This window comes from Nansenia antarctica, assembly GCF_963989245.1.
Source record: "Nansenia antarctica genome assembly, chromosome: 19".
Classification (NCBI taxonomy): domain Eukaryota; kingdom Metazoa; phylum Chordata; class Actinopteri; order Argentiniformes; family Microstomatidae; genus Nansenia; species Nansenia antarctica.
In genome coordinates this window covers 25,414,253-25,439,252 of record NC_137692.1, presented here as the reverse complement: position 1 = coordinate 25,439,252, position 25,000 = coordinate 25,414,253, and the positions used below count along the sequence as shown (strand labels likewise).

At 44.4% G+C, this 25,000-nt stretch overlaps 1 protein-coding gene across 1 annotated transcript in view; it reads left to right on the top strand.

The window, feature by feature from the left end:
- Positions 1–2,103: 2,103 nt before the first annotated feature.
- LOC308174040 (uncharacterized protein) overlaps positions 2,104–25,000 on the top strand; it is a gene marked incomplete at both ends in the record, with an annotated part of 38,999 nt that continues 16,102 nt past the window's right edge. Inside the window, 3 exons of the mRNA XM_080549093.1 lie at positions 2,104–2,182; positions 17,820–17,990; positions 20,809–20,835. Coding sequence (XP_080405219.1) covers positions 2,104–2,182; positions 17,820–17,990; positions 20,809–20,835 — 277 coding nt within the window. The remainder of the gene's footprint in view (positions 2,183–17,819; positions 17,991–20,808; positions 20,836–25,000) is intronic.

Below are 25,000 nucleotides of genomic sequence, written 5' to 3'. Positions count from 1 at the left end.
CATTTGAGTTAGCGTTTGCATTATTTCCTTTTGACAAGTAAGAATGTGTTGAACTGAGGGCCTCTGCAGTGGACCGTTGGAGTGTATAGCGCTGGTGCAGTGGTGAGATGGTGTAGCACAGGAGAGGCTAGCGGAACGGTAATAAACATCCCATGCATTACCGTGAGCCCTCAGATTACTGTAAGACCTCCACTAGCCTCCCCTGGTAGAGTCGTAGCTGTAACTCACGTAAATATATATGTGTGTTGGATATCTGGAGCTGTTTACTATGCTGTTGGGAATGGAGAGATGATTGCTACTTAGATACACTTTAGCAGTAAGAAATGAATACTACTCTATTTCTCTAATGCCTGTACAGCTTGCTGACATGTTGGACCTCTCATAAAAGAGGAATTCTGGCAAAGAGCAGAATGCTTTTCAGAAACCCAGGGCGAGTAACAGGAGCGATCTTAACCCAGCACGTCTCTGCTGAGACCCCATAGTTGTGGTTGATGGTTGTGAAAACGTTGGCATCCCTGGCTGATGGATGGTCCGGTGTCTGCCTGTCTGTCCCTCTCCTGGCGGTGGACTGCAGGACAGTAGCTCATTGTCCAGCTATGCCAAGGTTGAGAATTCCACGGGCGGGCGGCTCCTTTCTTCATTACTAGACCCCCAGTAGGGGTGTGTGTGTGTGTGTGTGTGTGTGTGTGTGTGTGTGCGTGCGTGTGTGTGCGTGTGTGTGTGTGTGTGTGCGTGTGTGTGTGTGTGTTTGTGTGTTTGTGTGTGAGTTGTGAGTGTGTGTGTGTGTATGTGTGGGTTGTGTGTGAGTTTGTGTGTGTGAGTGTTTGTGCATGCGTGGAAGTGGAGATTGTTTGACGTTTGATGCCCCATTCCGTTAGATTTCTGAGATATGAATCATGAAAGTACGGTGTTGTCGAGACACCTGTGTGAAATGCAGTTTAAATGAAGTGAGATATAAAATGTAATTTGGAGAAACTTGTAATCGAGGCCTAACTAATGTAGAAGCAGACCTAACTAATGTAGAAGCAGACCTAACTAATGTAGAAGCAGACCTACGTAACTGTTAGTCAGAATAACAGTTTGATGTTTGTTTGGGGCGTCTCTCTGCCGTCTCTCTGTGACACTGACGGTGTTCTCAGTTCTCACTGCTCTGTTAGAACCACTCAAGTAGTTTTTCACACACAGGCCGCTGGGAAGGGAAAAGCATCAGTTCAGTTCCAGCCTCCTCGGCCTTCTAGTGTGTCTGTTCTGTTTTGCCCTGATATTTATTTTTAAAAGTTAATGTTGCCTGTGTTTCATTTAAAGTCACATTAATTTTCTTTCTTCTACAGACATAATAGTTACTTATTCCCTCTCTCTCTGAGGTTTTGAGGTCATCGGCTCAATATCGAGGCTGCTGAAAACTGTCCAAGAAGCAATGTTACAGTTTGCGCTGAAAACGACTCTGGCTGAAATGGAGAGTCCTGGAGACCAGGTAATTACCCAACCTCTTGGTTTACTCTCTCGCCGTCTCTTCACTTTAGAAGATAAGTCCTCTCTGAATCCATTCAAATGTCTGGCAGACAGAGCAAATCCTTTTGGATGAGGAAGGTGGAAAGGGGGGTCTCTCTTCCTCTCTCTTTCTCTCCCTCTCTCTGTCTCTTCCCCCTCTCTCTCTCTCTCTCTCTCACTCTCTCCCTCTCTCTCTGTCCTCCTCCCTCATTCTCTCTCCCTCTCCCTACCTCTCTCTCTCCATCTCCCGATATCCCCCCCACCCTCTCTCTCTCTGTCTCTCTCTCTCTCTCTCTCTCTCTCTCTCTCTCTCTCTCTCTCTCTCTCTCTCTCTCTCTCTGGCAGCAGACTCTGCTCTGTTGGCAGGAGTAACCAGAATAAAAACAGCAACACCAGACATAGGGGAGGAAAAAAAGCAAAAGTAATCCATTGAACCAAAAGCCTTTGCCCTCTCTTAATTACCTCGTGTCCCATATCTTTCCTTTTTTTTCTCCCACTTTCTTTTTCACAAAAAAAAACTGTTGAAGACTGTTACTGTAAGTGGTACAGTAATTAGCTAGGAGGAGAATAAAACCAGCCGATCAGGAGAGGAGTGGTGCATTTTGGAGCGAGATGGCTAACAGGAAGGTTCTATCGCTCCTCTGCGGATTCTTCCTCCTCCATGCTCTGATTCAACCCTCACTTCAAGGAGGTACGTAGGTGTGAGACGGGGTGAACTCACCCATGCATGACCTCTGAACCCTCCAGAACTGTGACAGAGCAGGTGCTGCAGGTGTCTTTTTCTCTGGGTTTCTCTTTGCTGTTCTCAGTTTCTCTAACTCAAACATTTAAACTCAAGTGTCTCATGTCTGTTCTGTCTATTGCACAGTGAACCAGATGTATTTTATGATTCATATTTGTCATACTGGTATTGGTATTCTGACACTGTTTTGTCTTTTTCACTTTTGGCTACCAAAGTCTATTTTTTCAGAAAGTCTTTTAAATGTGTATCTGTAGTAATGGTGAATGAATATAACGGTAATTAATATAATTCGTATTCAAAACATGTTCTTAGTTTGGACGACATGCTTCACTGACTCTTATTTTAACCTTGTAATATAATTTCGATCGGTGGATTTGTTTGAAAATAATATTTAGGGTCAAGCACTTACGACGATTTAGGAATGTTTAGTCTATCTAACACTCTGTATAAGTGTCCTTGGACAGCAACAACGATTCAGAGTCCAACTTTCCATTCCTCTTTTCAGTTCAAGATAACATTCTGTTCCATCGCATTGCAAATGAACAACTTACTCTCTGCCTCTTGATATAATTAAAACCACAGATGTATAATCTGCTCCTTATTTGCATGTCCTGTGCTATTGTAGTTATGGTGGCTAATATTGTCCAGGTTTAGAAATGTTAGTATGCCTGTAGGGTGTAGAAGGTTGTGGTATTTTCAGACAGCAACTTCTCTTTGTAAGACCAGATTCTGTGTTTAACTACACATATCATAACTGTATCAACTCTGCGCCATGGCAACAGTCTGGCTCCCATCTTTATTAGGAACATATTTCTTTTTTTAAGAATTGTAAAGCATTCATATTGAGGATATATAAAAGGTAGTTATTGCAACGATTGTTGGCTTTATTCGCTGACCTAAACTACAACCATAAGAGTTTCCTTTTTAAAACTGATAGTAAAAACACGGCACAAACAGTAATCTTACTGCTAAAGCTCTGAAAAGAATTCTTGAGGTTATCTCAGGCATTTTAAAGATTCAATTGTAATTGGCCTGTGTGAGCTGGTCTTGCGTGCAGTGGTGACGTGTGTTTGGTTTCAAGAGAAGGACCGTTTCCAGCAGGTTTCAGTATTTGTGAGAGAAAACTGGCTGCAGGCTCCGGAAGCTCAGATCATGTAAAGCGCTATGGCTAACAGTCTCATACTACAGCACGTCAGTGAGACTCCAGCTGGTCTCTCTTGCCCCTCAGCTACATCATGGTAGAATTACCCAAAGCGAGCTCCCAGGTGGACCGCGGTGTGAGTCTCAGCGGGCTCTGAGGACAGACGTGTCCTGGACTCTTCCTGAGGTCACAGGGATGTTCTGTTCTGCCCAGATGCCTCTCTCTCTGCTGCAGTGTGTAGATCTGAGGTATTCATTTCGTACACACTTGTCTTTGTGGGAATAGCTTATCTGTTTCAGGAGAGATAGAGGGAGGGAGAGAGAGAGAGAGAGAAAGGGAGAAAAAGAGAGGTACTGTAGTAAGACCTGCTCTCTTTACCCTCTCCTACAAACAGAGTTTTCCTCTCTGCCTCTCTCTCTCTCTCTCTCTCTCTGCCTCTCTCTCTCTCTCTGCCTCTCTCTCTCTCTCTCTCTCTCTGCCTCTCTCTCTCTCTCTGCCTCTCTCTCTCTCTCTGCCTCTCTCTCTCTCTGCCTCTCTCTCCCTGCTGTTTGATATCGTTCTTGTTTTGTTTCTTGGCTGCGAGTCGTCGGGTTGGGTTGTTTAGCCCCCAATCTGAAAGCATGTTCAAGGTCTGGGTCTGCTCTCTCCCAACCAGGCCAGCTCTTTAAGACTGATTTATTTATTTGCTAAATAATTCACCCCAGGATCATTAATGTATCTGTTCCCCAGCTGTTCGCCTGGGCCGTAGTCGTAGCGTTCTCTCTAAGCTGCGTCAGATGGAGCTACGGTGGAGCTACACTCTTTTTCAGTCTCCTGAGGAGAATATTCTCTCTGCCCTTATATAGCCCTGTATTTAACCTCTTAATTGGCCTGATCTGCTATGTTGATATGTAGAACAATACAGATTCGCTGACAGAAAAACTTAATCTGAATCTTTACGTTATGTTGCGGAAATTGGACACCTGTCGGCTGTCGCCCCCTCCTATGGCAGTTCAGGTGGTTCAGTTGAGATCTCTAGGCTTCATGATCAGCCAGATGGTTTGTTTTAACGTTGTGGTTCGGTCGTTCTGTGGTTAGGGTTACCCTCCTCAACCGTACCCTGTTTATTTGAGTTGATATGACTGCTTCTTACAAGTAAGTGGAAACCCCGTTCGTCTGTTAAGCACCTGTGATATTTGAATGTCATATGGCGACTGTCCAGAGAGCCTGTGGATACGAGGATAGTGGTGAATCTCTCTGGTCACATATTTGCTCATCTAAAATTGCCTTTTCCCTTTCTGCACCGACAGCAGTTTGTTTCTCCCCCCCACTTCTTCTCTGCACTGACCTCAGCGGTCAGCCCGTTGCCTCTATGAAACAAGAAGAGCTCAGTTCAGCTTTGGTGACCAGCTCAGGCAGAGTTTACAGTGGAGCCAGCGAATATCAATGTTGCCTTAGAAGCCCAACGTTGATCTCCATTGAAAAATGTAAAAATCCATATCAAACTTCTCAGAGGTGCTGAAACTAAAACCAGCTCCATCTGTGTCTCGAGAGCAACGACTGACTTGACAAACCACCAGCCCCACCAGCCCGGTTACACCAGGAAGTGTAAATTATGATCTGCAAGTTACATGAACCCCATTAACACTCAATCACCTTTTTAAAAGGGGTTTCAACAGAAAACAGTCTGCTGTCTCGCACTTTTAGCAGAAAGTTGTCCTGGGAATGGATTTGTAGAGGGAGACGTGTGAAGGTTTGTTCCTCTGTGAGTGTAACTGAGTTATAGTGCAACAAGAGGAAACAGGGAACTAGTTTGTCAATAAATATGCAGCTTGTCAGGTGACCCTTCCACCCTGGGCAGGTACTCATCTCTTCATTTCTTGGATGTTTAGTTAATTACTAACTACTAATCTTCTCTTTTTTTTTTTTTTACATTCGGCAAACAAACAACATCTGTCAGACGGATAGAGTGAGAAGGATGTGAGAAGAATTCTGTTATTCTGATCAAACTAAATCAGTGCTGACAACTTGCGGCTGAGCGGCCTCTTTCTCAAAGCTATCATGTTCAGATCTCGTTACCTGAATCCACGACGAGGCTGCAGTCAAGATCTCTGTTAAAACTGCCTCTGTTCACAAGTCATATGAACTTGATTGGAGGCATTGAAGATTGTCCTTCTAGTTCTAATGGTATCATGTGACGTGTGGTAAATGTGTTATTCTGTTGCAATAATTGGCCAATTAGGGACGAATAAAGTTGTATAAATTGAACCTATGGAATCCACAGCTAATGGAACTTAACCCTGAAATGTCACAAAGCGTGAGCTTAGAATTCTAAGGTTCTATCTCTGTTTAGAATGATAAGGTTCTATCTCTGTTTAGAATGATAAAGTTCTATCTCTGTTTAGAATGATAAGGTTCTATCTCTGTTTAGAATGATAAGGTTCTATCTCCGTTTAGAATGATAAGGTTCTATCTCCGTTTAGAATGATAAGGTTCTATCTCCGTTTAGGGCAGTTCAGAGATATTGAGTGTCAAGTTTTTACATTCCATTATGTTTTGTGAGATGGAACCTTTGTATTTTATGAATTACTAACTCAAAAATGTCAACATTTAAAAAAAATAACACCACACAGGCATTAATAAACACCTAATGGATCAGATTATGTAAAAAACTAAATTTTGACAAAAATGGAGATAGAACCTTAGAATTCTAACGTCACAAAGTTATTGTGAGAAGAAGCCCTTCATTTCAGCTCCCCTGTGCCTCTGGAATCAATCATCTTCTTGGCACACGCTGACTCTTCTCACTCTCACACATCTCTGTGCTCAATAACACACGTGTAATCAGAGCATGTTCTCTCACTCTTTCGATGGTAAATGCCAAGAGAGTGTATTAAACATCACAGTGTTTCCATTTCACGCCTCAATGTATGTTTCTTCAGTCCAGACAACCTCAATTAGAGGTTTGGTTAACAGTAACACAGTGCCAGGGTCATTAGTCTCTTCTGTTTTATGACGAACGCTGTTAATGACACAAGGCTGACAGGCCGGCCGGTGGAGGATGAAAAGAAGAAAAAAGAATTCGCAGCTCCGTTCCTTCCAGTCTCGTAAGAATTAAGAAGCGCAGTGAATTCGCTGCTCAGCGCTGGAAGCCAGTCGGCCTCTCTTGGCTCCGGCCCGCGGGCTCAGCCTCCAGGACTTCAGAGGAATCTAATCCATTAATTCTCCCTGTCAGTGACACTCCGCTGGCCGCAGTTGAAGGTGAATGAAATCATGGCAGATCGGATGGCACACCTCGGCTGTCAGGCTCTGAGAGACTAGTGATGAATTACAGCGTTGCCCCGATTCCTGGTTGGTCCATTCCCAATCTTGATTATCTCCACTGTGCCGAGCGAGCGCCGGCTGCTCCAGGCTTTATTGGAGACGTGTGTTGCAAGCAGCACCTCTCTGGCCTGAACCCCCTTTTTGGATGAGGTGGGCTGCCAGCGACGGCTAACAGGGTTATAGTGACACCCTGGCGTCTTGTGGCCGGTAGGCAGACAGCTGTACTTCATGCCATGGGTGTACCTAGAGTTAGGACTCTGTAAACACTGATCAAGGGACACTTAAACACACATTACACAAGGGAGGAGGGTCGGGGCGTGGTGTATTGGGGGTTGGGGTTGGGGTTAGGGATAGAGACACCAGACTTTCACCATAAAAAAAAAAGACAGAACAAATGTGTTAGACTTAGGATGCAGGATCAATAATGTCCACTGCCCGGTACAATGGGCCTTGAGCTACTCTCTGAGACACAGCAGTCTGAGACACAACAGTCCTCTGTAGATCTCTTTGAGACACAACAGTCCTCTGTAGATCTCTCTGCGACACAGCAGTCCTCTGTAGATCTCTTTGAGACACAACAGTCCTCTGTAGATCTCTCTGCGACACAGCGATCTCTCTGTAGACTGTGTTGTGTTTCAGGGTGACCTCTCCCATTGCCAGAATGCGCCGGGCTCCTGGGGTCGTTGGCAGCGAGCCCTCCCGCTGCTACTGCAGATAACAGACTTGTTCTGCTGCGTTAATGCATTAGTCCGTCACACTCGCTGACAAGCCGCTAACAGTTCTGACACACAATACTACCAAGTCTTTGGCAGTTTTTTATATTAAAACATGTTTTCTCACTGCTCTGCGTCTTAGCCGTTAGAGAATAGAAATAGAACGGCACGGCTGGGAACTTGCTTATCCAAACATCAGAGGTGTCGCGGGACCTGTAGCACGGCGTGATTACTGACATGCTGGTGATGAATGTGGAGTGTCACCATTTTTGTCTGTGCTGTCTTGTCTGAAACCTGAGGAGTGTTGTGGAAATTAGACCAGACTATGGGATGGATGAGCTGCTTTAATGGGCAACATGTTTCAAAAGAAGAAGTGAACTGGAAATGTCCAGGGTGGAGCGACTTGACTGAACACGCATGTCGCATTTTATGACGTTTATCCACAGGTGGGCTGTTTAACGCAACCCAACTTCCTTTACAAATGTACGTCCGACGTTACAGTGATTTGTGCGTTAACATTAACATGCTTTTGGACTGGGATGGCCACAGGTTGATCATAAAGACTTGATGATTTCAGCGTTACATCACTAGGACAGTCTTATAATGTACCAGTGGAGGTTGGTGGAGGTAGAAATGACTCATCGTCATGCATGGCAGGCTATCAAATATGTGTGTTTGATCACCGAGGCTGACTTCTACCTCCACCAGCCTCTGTACTGTACAAAGCTTCACTTGCCCTCATCACAAGTCCCTGTGCTACGGCGAGGAACAAGCATTGTATCATGGTATGTCTTTGGTTTGCCATGGAATCAGTTGTGGTTAAATGTCAACACAAGCGTCTCCTGGGAGATGTTTGGTCTAGGGGCAAACCTGTGCCAAGTGTTTCAACAAAGAAGAAGTAGCGCATTAACTGTGATGATTCATCTCAGCCAGTCTGCGGAGAGAGGAGAGGAGAGGAGGGGAGAGGAGAGGAGAGAGGAGGGGAGAGAGGAGAGGAGAGAGGAGGGGAGAGAGGAGGGGAGAGAGGGGAGAAGAGGGGAGACAGTGAGGGGAGGAGAGAGGAGACAGTGAGGGGAGACGTGTCCCTGGGCCAACGTACAGTAATGTGGCTCAGTCTGGTGGGTTCTTTGAACATTCACTGTCCACTACCTTATTTACATTTACATTTTTGGCATTTAGCAGACGCCTTATTCCAAAGCGACTTATAATCAATACATTTGAATACTAAGCATGTGAATCAGCAATCCACCATTCGTTGCAGGAAGAGTACTCTAGCTCGGGCCCGGGGCCACTGATAGAAGGAAAAACCTTCTCCCTATCGCCTTCTACTAAAACTTTTTTTTTCTTTTTTTTTTCTTATCTCTCTACCTTATCTCTCAAGTCTACACAGTCAACCTCAGGCAGCAAATCTGAAAGAACGGTGTCTAGTTACAAAAAGGGAGGTCTTCAATGCTGGTCTCTCATGCAGTGGCGGACTCAGGCTGTTTGAAGGGCAGGGAGGGGCGAAAAGAAAAAAAGGGCACCTACTGCACAACATGGGACCCCATCAGTGCACATGGTCAAGTTTAGACCATTGGAAGGACAGCCAATAGGGCACATCCTCTAATTTTGAGTGGGGGCATCAGGAGGGGCGGCCGGTCGCCCCCCCCCTGACCGCCCCCCTGAGTCCGCCAGTGCTTTCATGAGATATTCGAAGCAGCTTGTCAGTGTTTATTTTATGGCAATCATAAAGCATCGTAATGAAATGGTATATTTTCTGTTTTATATTCAATGATTAAGAGAACCACCATAAGAAAACACGTTTTTGTCTGTTAACCTTTGATGACAGCGAGACCCTCAGGGGACGTTTATAACTACAAAACAAACATGTGATGACATGAGATCCTTGTATTACTACATAGACATAGGCACACGCATAAGCATAACCCAAACACACTTGAAAAGCCGACGATTTAGTGGAAATTCCAATTAAATGCATTACGTCAATTCAATGAAAGTGGTCTGGCATGATAGGCTTCACATACACATGTCACAAATGTTTCTTTAGTAAACATGGATTATTGGATCCTTAGCGTTTAGGTTTAAATCAGTGAATGAATTCTATAAATGTTTAGTTTAGTTTGGTTAGCACCACAGGTGGTAGTACATACGAGTAATGTCCCATTCCCACATTCATATTGTCCAGTTCCAGAGGAGGAAAAGCAGTCCCATATCCACCTTTGGTGGCATGTTGGGTTTGGTGGTAGGCATGTTGGGTTTGGTGGTAGGCATGTTGGGTTTGGTGGTAGGCATGTTGGGTTTTCACCAAATTTGGGACTCAAAGTCAACTTAAGATGGCCAATTTGGTTCTTTTTTGTAACCCTCCCATAAAAGCCATTTTGATGAAGTGTTCCTGTTGCTGTTGCAGCCTGAGATGCAGCGAGGGAGGTCTGGATATCATCTCTAGATTACATGTTTGGGTTTCTGGCTTTTAGTTGATTTTTCTTGTGGCTCTTGGGGATATTTTTGGAAGGGCGTCGTCCACTTCTAGGCCGAGTTATCACGTTACTGTAAATGCTCTCCATTTGTAAAGTATTTGCTTCACAGTGGACTGATGGAGCTCAAATCTGGTTGAGAAGATTTCATAGCCTTTCTGAGACTGATGTGCTTTCACTACCCTCTTCCTGGGTACCAGAGATCTCCTTTCTTCTCTGCATGCTGTGTTTTGCATTCACCTGTACGGATAATACTGAGTCCTGCCCAAACACTTTCCTAAATATCTCTCATTTGATTAGTTAATTTGGTACCCAAATATTTGCCCACCTGATTCTAATTACCTACTTGATAAAAACATAAATAATCTAGAATTGCACAAGGGGTTCATATACTTTCACGCAGCACTGTACGAAGGCCGTTTAAACTGTCTTTGATGAAGGATCGTGTACCATTTTGGTTCATTGCTGTTACTGCTATGCGCACCTCTGCTTGCCAGATTAAGAGTCTATCTGGACATAAGATATTCATATCTGATGCATAAAGTTGATTCATGTTCCTCACAGAACATAAATGTTTCAAATGTTTCAAATGAGATGGGCTATTTTTAAAGTTTCCTAGGATGCTTACTGAAAGTCAAACCTATCTTTGGACCTGCTTATCTTGGGCAAACATACTGTAGACTACTGGAATTCGGTCTGAAATTTCCATTGTCTGATGGATGGATCAAATAAGGACACCAAGAGGACACCAAATAAGGAACACAGTAAAAAAAAAAATCGTATATTTTGGCAAACACTTGAATTAATCTCATGAGGCATTTATAAGTTATATCGTGATCTTAGAATTATAAGGTTCTATCTCCGTTTAGAATGATACGGTTCTATCTCCGTTTAGGGCAGTTCAGAGATATTGAGCGTCAACGTTTTTACATTCCATTATGTTTTGTGAGATGGAAACACCTAATGGATCAGATTTTGTAAAAAAAAAAACTCAATTTTGACAAAAATGGAGATGGAACCTTATAATTCTAACGTCACGAAGTGGTGGTTGAGGGGATAGTGAGTTGGACTGGTGATTGGAAGGTCATGAGTTCCCATCTTGCCTGGAACACCACCACTAGTGTGTCCTTGAGTAAGACCAGGGAACACCACCACTAGTGTGCCCTTGAGTAAGACCTGGGAACACCACCACTAGTGTGCCTTTGAGTAAGACCTGGGAACACCACCACTAGTGCGTCCTTGGGTAAGACCTGGGAACACCACCACTAGTGTGTCCTTGGGTAAGACCTGGGAACACCACCACTAGTGTGCCCTTGAGTAAGACCTGGGAACACCACCACTAGTGTGTCCTTGAGTAAGACCTGGGAACACCACCACTAGTGTGTCCTTGAGTAAGGCACTTAGCCCTAAATTACTCAAGGTAGACTGTCTCTGTAATCTCTAATTGTAAATAATGTTGGATTAAAAGCGTCTGCTAAATGGTAAATTGTAATTGCAATCTAATTACTATGTAATAATATGTTATTACACATGTTTATACAAAGGGTTACAACACAGGTAGAGGGGCACCTTAATGTAAAGTACTACCATGATTAAGACTCTGTCCTTCAACCACGTGTGTTTTCGGAATCAAGCCAAACTCGGCGCTGTTTGTTTAGATCAGCAATAACAATGGCAGATGGTTACCTATAACATGGCTTACATTCCTGTCACGTTTATTGCAACATCTACAAACATTCTTTCAACCTTATGGAGGATGAATTCACAGCTGTTGCAAACACTTTTTCTTCAGGCATCTTTTGTAAACCGATTGAGAAACACAGTGTTGAGTGTTCGACCCCTGGTGAGGTACGTCTCCGCCGAGACACCAGAGGGTTGACGACAAGCGATTACCAGATCAACTACTCCCTCTAAACAGTTCTGTCTGTGGTGCGTCATGTCTCTATTTGACTTGGCATATTTACATTGATGCTCTGCTTCACACATGTGCCAGCCAGAGAGGCTGCTGGGTACAGCGCCTGGGCTTGGCTGGGGAAAGGACAGGTGGAGAGAGAGGGGAAAGGGGGGGGGGGGCTGCTATCTGGGAGATTTACTAGTTTCATTCTTTCTTTTGACCTTCCTCCCACCCCCACCTCCCCCCAGCCACAAGTAAGGAAAATGCAGCAATGAAGTGTGTGTGTGTGTGTGTCTGTGTCTGTGTCTGTGTCTGTGTCTGTGTCTGTGGTCTGTGGTCTGTGTCTGTGTCTGTGTCTGTGTCTGTGGTCTGTGGTCTGTGTCTGTGTCTGTGTCTGTGTCTGTAGTCTGTGTGTCTGTGTGTGCGACTTAAATGTGTGACTGTGAATGTGTGTTCCAGTTGTTTAACTTTCCTGTAAATGTGACCAATTATTAGGCACCCAATGTAGTCAGCCAAATGCAGTATTACTCACCAGCTTGTCATAATTGAAGTAGAACACCCACCCACCCATAGCAAAGTATTTTTTGTCACGAACAGCGACTTTAAAGAGGGTGTCAGCCATTAGCCATGGAGTTATTAGGGGAAAACCCATCAATAACTATGGGTAAATGAGGCTTTGGATACAAACACAAGGTCTGCCCTATAAATCACTAATTTGTTTGCCATCTAGTCATTACATTTTCCTTAGTTGTGCTATTATTTGAATGTATTTCGCTGAACAAGATTCCAATAAACTATAGGGTCTGTGTAGCCTGCGTTCAATTACCATGCACAGAGGGCAGTAACCGAGGGTCTGTAGACTGTTTCATGTTTATGTTCAGCTCAATACTTTTCATTCTGTGTGGGCTGGCTGTGTCTCTAGTATTGATATTGCGTTCATTTGAATGGAACAAATCAAACCCATTGCCAGCTTATGGTCAGTAAACAGGTTAGTGCTTATTTATCTGGATAATAGTCAAGTATAAACTAAAAACATATTGTAGTTGGCGCTTGGCGGATATCCTTTCGTTTGTAAATCCAGATTTCATGGATAGAATATAGAATAGTCCATCCAAACTAAAAACAATTGAAGCAGTTGACGAATGGAAGTAACTAAAACATGTTTCATCATCCTAGACTAAATAAGATGTTAATAATAATAATAATAATAATAATAATAATAATAATAATAATAATACAAATGGACATTTCTAAAGTGCTTTTCATTATACAAGAAGAAAAAAAAGTGCATCAAATAAAATAAATAATAATAAAAAACGTCAAAACTATCTAAAACTAAAACACTATAACCATGTCATAAAAGCAGCAATCAAAGTCATGGAAGGGTTGCCCAGCCGGTAAAGACGTGTGTTAAGGCTTTAAAAGCCTCAACAGTCTGAACAGCCCGTAGATTGTCAGGAAGAGAGTTCCAAATGTGTGGGAGGAGAAAGCACAGTCCCCCATGTTAGGCCTAATCATGTGACTGGAACTCTCTCTTGTCTTCTCAGAAAAGGAGAGGGGGTAAGTTAGTTAGCCAGAGATCTGACACCTCTGGCCATCGCAGCTTCAGGTCCAACTTCTAAACAACAACATGAACATACTCTCTAACACTAACATAGCCCCTGAAATGGACTTGCAGTGTCGGTCGTCAGCTGTTGTGTTTGTGCATGCACGCCTGATTGTAAGAGGCAGGCAGCCCACGAGAGACAGAAAGGCAAACATCAGTGACCACAGACTCCACTCCTCTAGAACACCCCCGGTAGAAACAACGTGTTTATATGCAAACCAAGTGTCGGGTAGTACACTCCATTTTAGAAAGCGTTTTTATTTATTTCAAGGAATCTTATTCCCTGACCACTACCAGTTAAACATGTATGAATGAATGAATGGTCTTTATTGTCATTGATATAGTACAGGTACCAAACAACGAAATTTGGGAGGGGGGGCTCCCCTGGTGCTAGGAAAGAAAACTAAAAACAAGAAGGGAAAGGAGCTGGTTTACATAAATAAAGGCTATGTACACTATCCACTATACTATACTATACAAATAAACACTGTGCTGTACTCTATGCTATGCTATACCTATTCTAACATTTCCTATCTCTGCAACCTTATGTACTTATGTATGTACCCTTACAAGTTACTTTACTGTCAGACGTTACATACTGTCTGGACCTTTAAGTCCTAAAGAGAAAATTCCCAATCTGCATTGTGATAATTATGTCAGGCAATTTCTTCATTGATGTATTCATGTTGTTGGCTGGTCATCCCATCTGACTGTGTGTGTGTGTGTGTGTGTGTGTGTGTGTGTGTGTGTGTGTGTGCGTGTGTGTGTGTGTGTGTGTCAGAATATGTATGTGTCTGACTTAAACCAATTCAGACACCACCACTGACTGTAATACACTGAGACTGAGGCACAACATGATGATGATGATGATGATGATGATGATGATGATGATGAGAGATACATGCATTTACAGCACAGTAAACCGGTCTCAGTAAACTAACTTATCAGCCACGGTCAATTTAGTACCATCTATGGCCGTCTCTGTGAACCCAGTGCACTGTGGGTCCTGCCCAGTGGTGTCCGTCTCTGTGAACCCAGTGCACTGTGGGTCCTGCCCAGTGGTGTGGTACTGTACAGAGGTATGTGACGGTATCCCAGAAAACACGCTGGGAGCAGAAACACGCTGCCTCCCCCCTCTCCCCTCCCTCCCCTCCCTCTCCACCCTCCCCCCTCTCCCCTCCCTCCCCTCCCTCTCCACCCTGGGACAGGAAATCCTCCCTTTGATTGTGAAACGAAGGAGAACAATCGCTCTGCCCTGGTCCAGTACCTGGGGGCGCTGGCATAGAGCTGGCATCTACTGGGTGGATAAGGTGAAACACACACAAACACACACACACGCACACATAGACGCATGAACACACACGCACGCACGCACTCTTTTGCAGGTGCACCCTACAATCTACAATATCTATACAATTACAAAGCAACACATCGAAAGCTTACACACACGCACGCACACACAAATCCACTGCACACGCTTCAAAGTATGCCGTAGTTTTTTTCTGTTTGATTCAGGGTTACAGGTTTGATTCAGGGTTACTCTGGGACAGCAGGGCTGTCTGGCCATTTAGACAAGCGAAGGCCAGGGTCTCTTTCCTTTCGCTCAGAGCCTTGAGCTGCTCAGAGCTTTGAGCTGTGTGAGTTTAGCAGATCTGAGCTGTGTGAGTTTAGCAGATTCTCAGCAGTCAGCCAGCAGTGAAGAACCACAAGGCCAAACGGTATGAAACCTGATCGCCCCCCCCCTCCATACGTGATCGTCCTCCTCCAGCACTCTCCCAATTAGACCCAGTTCTTGACCCTGTTCGAGAGCGTCCTCTGTCTTTTTTTTTTTTTTAAGTTATTTTTCTGAGTGGGGCAGTCCCACTCATATTTTTTTTATTTTTTCTTTATTGGACATATAGTGAAGACAGACAGGAAAGTAAGGAGAAGAAGGGAGATAGAGGGCATGTCAGCAGGGCATGGGCCGGATTCGAACCCATGCCGACATGGGCATAATGTGTGCACTGTAGACCGCGGTGCTAGACCACTGGACCACCCCAGGCCAAACGCGTCCTCTGTCTTGATTGTGTCCTAGGTTCGCCCATGAGGTCATTTGTTATCCAAGGACACGGCCGCCTCACTCTTTTAAATAAGCCATCACTCAAAGGCGTGCCTACATATCATATACCGTTCCTCATAAAAAACATTTCAGGGATTATGTTCCGTACCTCAGAAACCGTACAAATCCCAGTTGGCATCGACATTTTGTTGGTTGAGGAAACAGAATTTCTTTTTAAACAAAAACAGACCAGATAGACCAGCTACATATTTCCTTCCCTTTTCTAATCAGATTTGCTGTGCCATTTGGGGGGATTTGTGTAAATATGGCAGCGTCGTCCTCGCTAACCTCACCCTGCCTCAGTCAGTACCAGTAACTCAACGTTGCTTCAGCACCATCGCATCGTCTTGCTCCAGTGTTTTGATTTTCACAGTTTATGTTAGCTAACTTTCCACCAGAAATGAATCCGTGAGTCGGGTTATTAACACTCGTTGTTCCATTTCTTCATGGCCCAGTTTGGTTGGGATGCCAGGTTCACCCTCCAACCCCCCCTCTCCCCTTCCCTCTCTTCTCTCTCTCTTTCTCTCTCTCTCTCTCTCTCTCTCTCAACCAACGGTTAGGAGGTTCTTATGTTACCAGGTCCTGTAGCTATAGCAGACATAAATCCCCGCTGGTCCTCGTGGTGAGTGGCTGTGACGCGCTCTGACCTCCAGGTACTATGTGATACACTGCCAGTCCGACTAGGAGAGCCCTCACTGGGCCTAGCTGTCTACCAGTCACCCCTCTTCTGGAGCTCTGACCTCCAGGTACTATGTGATACACTGCCAGTCCAACTAGGAGAGCCCTCACTGGGCCTAGCTGTCTACCAGTCACCCCTCTTCTGGAGCTCTGACCTCCAGGACCGCTGGCTGAGTCAACAAGGATATGACTGGGGTGGCACAGAGCCTCTTGGGTTGCCACTGCATGTAAAAACAGCTCTCTTACACACACACACACACACACACACACACATACACCAAACATAGTTACTGTACATTCTAACCTAATTTTGCTCTCTGCTTTCCCTATACGCCTAAATTGAACATGACCCTGTTGAGAGATTCAGAGAGGCCCTCTCTCTCCATGTCCCCTCGTACGACCAAACTCAAAGCGACAGTAATACCTTGTTACTTTGAACAACCGTACCAAAAGCACAACATCTACTCCACATTCACTAATAAACACACGAGGGTCTTTGACATGTGGCTTAAATTAACTGGCCTCCCACCACATGTAAGAGTCATTAAATATAATCGCCATGGTCGTAAGGTCCCCTACTTCTATGCGGCACCGTGTGCCGGTGATGCAAACCAGGTTTTTCCCTCAGACATACGACTCTTACAACTGTGTAATTGAGGCCTGAGCTCACCGGTCCCAGTAGAGAGCTGTTCCCTGTCCCGGAACAACCACAGTCGTTTGTGTTCCTCTTTTGTGTTCTGTTGTTGTTTCTTCCTCCCCACATGAGGCCATCGTGTCTGCGATCCTCCAGAACGACCATCTCAGGACTGATGCGTGGCCAAATGTCTGGAACGAAATCAGGAGAGAGAGAGAGAAATGGAGTGTGGTGGTGGTGGTGGTGGGGGGGTGTGGTGTGGTGGTGGTGGTGGGAGGGGGGGTTAGGGTTAGTGTGTGTTGGGGGGGGGTTGAGGTGTGGGGCGGGGGGGGTTGAGGATGCAGCGTTGAGGCTTGGTGAAAATGGGCCCCCAACTACAGAGCTTCATCTCACAGAACGAAAGTCCAGATGAATCGACTCCCAAACCATGTGTGTGCTTTGCCCCTTAGTGTGCCATTGTTTGGCCCGGCACTGTGTCATGGTTCTGACTGTGGGTGAAGGGTAGAGGTGTAGAGGATGCAAGGTTACACGTTGAGCTAGCAGTTTGGATTTACGGACGGGATTCACATCCACCACTGGTTTAGGGTCAATTATGTCAAGGCTATGATGTTCTATAAGTGATTATATAACTGTGATATAAGATAAGGGCTACAGTATGCAGTGTTACCTTCTACATGTGTGACAGCAAGCTGGTGAAACCGGGAACAAGTCGCCAACCGTTCAAAATGTTCCGACTTTTATTCTGATTTTTAAAAAATTAATTTCAGCGTTGTTGAAAATCAACGACACACTCGCTAGTCAAGCCAAAACATTGCAACGCAATGGATTCGGCGAGTATTCTCCACTACTCTGCACTAACTGGTTGTGTCGTTGATTTTCAACAACTCTAAAATGTTTCAGAATAAAAGTCTGAACAGTCCGTCGGTTGGCGACTTGTTCCCGGTTTCACCAGCTGCTGTCACATTTGTCTGGTCGGGCGGACGGTCTTCTATAAGTGTCCCTGACCAGCACTAAACCACCACCCCCATGTGTTCTTCTGTTCCAGGTGTGTATGTCCCGGCTGGTGCTGGAGTAGGGGGGGCAGGAGGAGCTGGACCAGGAGCAGGTGTCTACCCAGGAGGCGCTGGACCGGGGGCAGGCGTCTACCCAGGAGGCGCTGGACCAGGGGCAGGCGTCTACCCAGGAGGAGCTGGACCAGGAGCAGGTGTCTACCCAGGTAAGCTACAGCACATCTCCTCCAGGAGGTGGACTCATAGTAAGGGAATGAGGGAAATGGAATGAGGAATGTTATCGAGATCACACGTCTGACACCATTATTTATTACATACCATGCATTACCGTGAGCCCGTCCTTCGATTTCTTATCACATAGTACAGTATTACTCCATCTCAACCATAGACCAAACTGCCAACCACTGCCCCCACCCCCCTGTCCCCCCTATCCCCCGTCCAAACCCTCTAAGAGCCTCCTCCACATTTAGGTTTCCCTGGTGTTAATCACATAAAACATTAACTACCAACAGGACAGTTGAACCACACACTTAGCCCAGAGCTCCAAATGGTCCGAGACGTCTTACCCACGTGTGCTTCTCTGAGCTCTGACCATGACTGTCACATACAGAAACTCAATATCCTCTGGCCTTTTTTTTCATGTTTTTCCCATTGTAACCCATTCATTCCATGTGGATCAACCAGAGCCATGATCATTCTAACAATGGGAGGTTAGCATAAACTGTGGGCGCAGTGGGAATGTTTGGCCCGCTGCACCCTCTTTACTGTGTGAGAGGCGTCTCTCCGGTCTCTCAGGTGTCTCTCAGGTCCTCAGGCAGAGATTTAGAGGCCCTCCAACTGTGTGGACATATCTGGGTAGGCCAGCCACCCCTGTAGACCACTGGTTCTCAAACCTCCCCTCGGGGACCACCAGCCATTCCACATACTGTATTCGATCTATTCCACCACCAACACACCTGATTCAACTAATCAAGTGCAAAGCAATTATGGTTTGTACTTGATTAGTTGAATCAGGTGTGCTGGTCCCCGAGGAGAGGGTTGAGAACCACTGCTGTCAACCCTGAGCAAGCAGATGATCTGTTGATGAGCTGAAAAAAACATTCCTTCACTGTTTCATAACTCATTCCTGCTCTGTCTGTCTGTCTGTCTGTCTGTCTGCCTGTCTGTCTGCCTGTCTGTCTGCCTGTCTGTCTGTCTGCCTGCCTGCCTGCCTGCCTCCTTCCTGCTCTGCTGTTGCTCGTTGTTCATTAAGGAGCTGGAGGGATCCCTGCCGGCTACAAACCAGCTAAGCACGGTGGTGAGTACGATGTATTCAGTATGAAGACGTTTTTGCAATAACTCTCCTATGCACATGTTCCCTCACTCATTACATTTTAAAGTTAAACTTCTCATTGTTTGAGATATTGATAAATCAGTGATATTCAGGGTTTTATGGTGTTAGTACGGAGCTATGAATGGAAGGACTGAGATCGAAATGATGGTTTTGACCATGTTTGCAGCAATACAGTGTTTGTTTACAAACAATAAAACAATAAAACAAGCTTATATTTCTGGTTCTCATTGGATAAGACAGTTAAGCTAAACCCATGATGCATTTATAAGTTAGTCTTTAAGAATCAATGGCTATATTATATATATATATATATATATCATTCATTTAAAAGTAAACAAAAATAAAAGATTTTCCAATCCTAGGTTCCTCCATCAAAACCTACAAAAGTTCTACACCATGTTGCTTCAAATAACATGAAGCAATGACACAACCAATGAAACTAATTATATTGGCTTTTATCGAGCACAACACTGTCACTGAGGACTGGGAACACCTAAGCTCCAGTGCTGTTCTTGAACAGCATGTCCTTGAACAAGGACTGGATTGGGTAACAAGCCCCAGACCACCATGGTCACAGCCACTTAGAGAGAGTGATAGTGAAAGTAACCATTCCATCTGGTCTCTGTCTGATCACACACATCATAACATACTGTACTGTAAACTAGAGTTATAAAACAGCACTCCCGGGTCCAGCACGTCATCCACTGTTTCTGCAGTCAGTGTGTTCTACATTTCTGCATCGGTGGTGAAATAGGCAAATGTTTGGCTCTGCTTCGTGGACATCTGTTGAGTCACTCTGGCCAGGGTGGAGGGAACACATGGTGTGACTCTGTAGCCTCCACACTGCCACATGTTAAGAATAGCTCTGGCATGGTGGTTGTAATGAGTAGGGGAGGCTGGTGGCGGTAGAAATCGGGAGAGATCGGACTGTCATTGTAATCCATGAAACGGATGTGTTTGATACCATTCCTCATTCGGTTCCATCCATTACAATGTGCCCGTCCTCCAATTTGTACCTCTCCCAGCCTCCCTCCCTCCCTCTCCTCCCTCCCTCCCTCCCTCTCCCAGCCTCCCTCTCTCCCTCCCTCCCTCTCCTCCCTCCCTCCCTCCCTCTCCCAGCCTCCCTCCCTCCCTCTCCCAGCCTCCCTCTCTCCCTCCCTCCCTCCCTCTCCCAGCCTCCCTTGTGTTATTATTGTTGTTGTTGTTATTATTATTATTACAACATTGAAGAGACGTGGTGGTATGATGTTGATGAGGATGATGGTGATGATGATGTTGATGGTGATGATGATGATGATGATGATGATGATGACCGATGCTGTGTTCCTCCAGCAGGAGGTTATGGAGGGCGAGGAGGTGTTGGTGCTGGCGGTCTGGTCCCAGGTGGGGGCGTGTTAGGAGCAGGTGGCCTTGGAACAGGTGTGTGTGAACTCACCAACACAGGAGACCAGTACAACAGTGCTGATGATCACATATCATACTGTAGGCTAATTCAACTGGACTGAATGATAGCTTTATGTTCACTTAAAATGAAAAAATAAATGCCAGTGGACAAAATTACATTTACGAAATTAAATACTTTTTTTTTTAATTATCTGAAAGTTCTTCTTAATGAAAACCTCTGTACATTTGTTGTATTCCTGATCAAACGTGAGATTGATTATGTGATTATGTGTTGCTCTGTTCAACAGGAGCTGGTCAAAAGGGGCCCAAACCTGGTAAGCTGGGAATCCATTTGAAGGTTTCGAGACGTTAAAGTGTTACATAGATATACAGTAGATAGAAATACTAGATATATACAGTAGATAGATATACTAGATATATACATAGATATACGGTAGATTTCCACAATGTTTTTTCTGCTCCATGTAAAGCTCTTAATGTACCGTGTCCCCTTAATTAATTAATTAGTTAATGTGTTCGTCTTATGTGCATTTCTTCTCTATTTCGGCAGATGATACAGTGATGATACAGTGATACAGTGAATCCGATTCACAAAGTATTTAGTGATCCTAAAACTGTTGTTTGTTATATTCAGTGGGCTTGTCTTCAACACTAACATTTTCGTAATATGAAAAAAAAAAACGAAAACACTTTCTTTTTTTAAAAGAAGCTTTTTGATCATTTGCACGATTTGAAAATTGCCGACATGCAGACCTTTTCACCAGACTGTGTCACAAATGATCTCACGTTCTTTTGAAGAGCCTATTGAAGAGTGTTGTATCTTCTTAAGTAACTTGTTGGAGATGAATCACGAATATGCTTCTGAGTTTTAAGACTATTTATTTAAACCAAAGTACAGTTTACAAAGGACAGCTGCCGCTGGTGGTGCTGGGATGATGAGAAGAGCTTGCATGTGTGTGTTTAAGTAAAATATACTACAAGAGCTTAAAGAGGAAAGAAATGAGGGAAGTCTTTGCTATGAGGTACTGTAGGTAAAGGGAGTTCATATCAGGGTATCATATCAGATACCATTCCTTATCCCGTTCCATGTATTACAATGAGCCCTTCACCAGCCTCCCCTGGTTCATATGTATAGATGAAATGGGTGAGATCTGAACAGCATAGTTCAACATAACGTGACGTTAGAATTATAAGGTTCTATCTGCATTTTTGGTCAACATTGAGTTTTTTTTACATAATCTGATCCATTAGGTGTTTATTAATGCCTGTGTGGTGTTGTTTTTAAAATGTTGATTTTTTTTTTGTTAGTAATTAATAAAATACAAAGGTTCCATCTCCCAAAACATAATGGAATGTAAAAACGTTGACGCTCAATATCTCTGAACTGCCCTAGACGGAGATAGAACCTTATCATTCTAACGTCACGAAATGGCAAGCCCTCTTGTTTACTAGGTAGCAGTGGGGATTACTCACCGAATCCATTGCGTTGCAATATTGCAATGTTTTGGCTTGACTAGCGAGTGTGTTGTGATTTTCAACAACGTTTCCGAAAATAAAAGTCTGAACATTTTGATCGGTTGCCGACTTGTTCCCCCTCTTTCACCAGACCGTGTCAGATTGTTTTATCGTCGGTGGTTTGTCCTGCCGCTCGACAGCTGTTTGGGATTTCCTGTCTGGGTGTAACCGGTTCGTTCCACTGAGGGGAGGGAGACCCCGCCACTCCGTCTCCTCCTTAACCCCTGACCCCTGTGGTCTTAGAAGAGTGATGATTGGCCGAGTGTGAACTCCCATCATCACTGACCAAACAACGGTGCCAACACACTACTTCATGTTATTGTAACTCTAGGTTCGGACAATATATGGAAACCTTGTCGAAGTTTTCCAAGGCCCCCTTTTCTCTGATAGGGTGGCTGTCAATATTGTTTTAGCATTATTTCAGTATGCACGATATATTAGCACGTTAGCAATGTGCAGCCCATTATTTAATTTCCTAAAGCAACAACTGCTGATTCCATCTAAGCCGCAGCTTTGTGCTGGGAAAGATAAGGAACGGAGTAATCGTCTTAGAAGTCAGATAAGACCTGGAACAGCTTACAGTAACAGAAGGCTGCTTGTAGAGGCGGTTTCCCTCCTCGTCTCTCTAACAAGTCATTGAGTTTCAGAGAGATGTTTTTATGCAAGCGTCCTAGTGTTGGATATGAGGTGGAAGTTGACTTTGGCTGGGGTCACTAGAGCACAGCTCAGGAAGTACTGCCCTGGCTCTCTCTCTCCCTCGGCCCATCATGGCACAAATGAGGTTATTGAGAAGAGAGGAAGCAGACCCAGTCATAGACAGCAGCTCCCAGGTCTTTTCCAAACAGGCGATGTTTCCTGTAACATCATTAAGAAGTTGCTCTCTGACACGAATGTTGTTCCTCCACCTTACGATTGAGGAAACCAACACATCTGCAGACAAAGCAGGTTGAAGTGGAGCCGTTCAGGGTCAGCGTATGGAGGGAGAGATCGCTAGTCACAATACCATTGTGCACTTTACAGCTCGTGAGCTTAGAATGATAAGGTTCTATCTCCGTTTAGAATGATAAGGTTCTATCTCCGTTTAGAATGATAAGGTTCTATCTCCGTTTAGAATGATAAGGTTCTATCTCCGTTTAGAATGATAAGGTTCTATCTCCGTTTAGGGCAGTTCAGAGATATTGAGCGTCAATGTTTTTACATTCCATTATGTTTTGTGAGATGGAACCTTTGTATTTTATGAATTAATAACTCAAAAATGTTTAACATTTAAAAAATAACACCACACAGGCATTAATAAACACTTAATGGATCAGATTATGTAAAAAACTCAATTTTGACAAAAATGGAGATAGAACCTTATAATTCTAACGTCACGAAATGGCAGTTTGGATCCATATGCATCAGTTAGGCTTATGTGTCAAAGCTCATATGTGACATGGTCTGGTGACAGGGGGCAACCAATCAAAATGTTCAGACTTTTATTTTGAAACACGGAAATACATTTCAACGTTGTTGAAAATCACAACACACACTCGCTCATCAAGCCAAAATACTGCAATGGATGGGTGAGTAATCCCCCACTGCAACCTAGTTAACTATAACACTACTTTAACATTGTTAGCAGGCTCACAAAACAAGCTGTGTTAGTTGACTAGTGAGTGTGTCATTGATTTTCAACAACACTGACATTCTTCAATATAAAAGTCTGAACATTAAATCGACTGCCGACTTGTTCCCCCTTTCACCAGACCCTGTCACATATTTGTCTAAACGTGCAGACAGGGACACACCCAGTGAAACCAAATGCTGTCAACACGTAGCAACAGGCTAACCTAACAGACATGCAAGACTGTAGGCTTTTAAAACCCAACACCTGTAGCTAGAATCCTTCTCACGTGCGCGTCTATCCCTCTTCAACACCCATTTCTCATAACATCAGCTGCTGCTGATCAAAGTGCTGCGACAGTTGAATCATCCGACTGGCTCGTGCCAAGACCACGTTGTAAATGTTTAGGATTAGCGTTAGTAAACGCTTAGCTAATTGTGGATCCTGTCATCGTCTGGGATCGATGAACCGTTGAGACCAGGGAAGGTAACGTTCTCCTACACCAGATGTCCTCTCGTCTCTCTCCTAACCCTCAAGCGAAGGTGGATTCATCCACCAGACCTTCTTGTTTCTTCTGCCAAACCCGTAGACAGAGCAGCTTGTTTTTGGGGTAAATGTTTTGCTTTTCAAAATAACCTCTTGTCACAAACAGTTAGCTGCGATAGCTGCGTAACAAAACATAATCATTATTGTTTCCCCCCATGGGTGTTGAGCTGTTGTTGTTATTTCTTTGTAGGAAAGAAAAATATGTTTTGAATAGCGAGAGAGAAAAGAGAGAAAAGACACACACAGTCTGTTTGTCTGGATTAACCGTCCCAGGGCTCAAGTGATTGAGCGGTGACACCCAATACGCTGGCCTGCTCTCTCTCTCTGTATCACTCTCTCTTTCTCTGTATATCTCTCTCTCTGTATCACTCTCTCTTTCTCTGTCTCTCTCTCTGTATCACTCTCTCTTTCTCTGTATATCTCTCTCTCTGTATCACTCTTTCTCTGTCTCTCTCTCTCTCTTTCTCTCTCTCTCTCTCTTTCTCTCTCTCTCTCTCTCTTTCTCTCTATCTCTCTCTCCCCCTCCTATCTCTTTCTCTCTCCCTCCCTCTCTCTCTGTATCGTTCTCTCTTTCTTTGTATCTCTCTCTCTCTTTCTCTCACTCTCTCTTTCCCTCCCTCCCTCCTTCTCTCTCCCCCTCTTTCTCTCATCTCTGCATACAGATCAGGCCAAAGAGTCGGACACACAGCTTGCATTCTGCATCGGTCAGGAATGATCTTGCAAACACAGACAAACCCTCAAGTTACGGCTCCACATTAGCATTTGAATGTGAAACAGTTACAAGCAGTGATAGATTGTTTGGTGGTGCACAG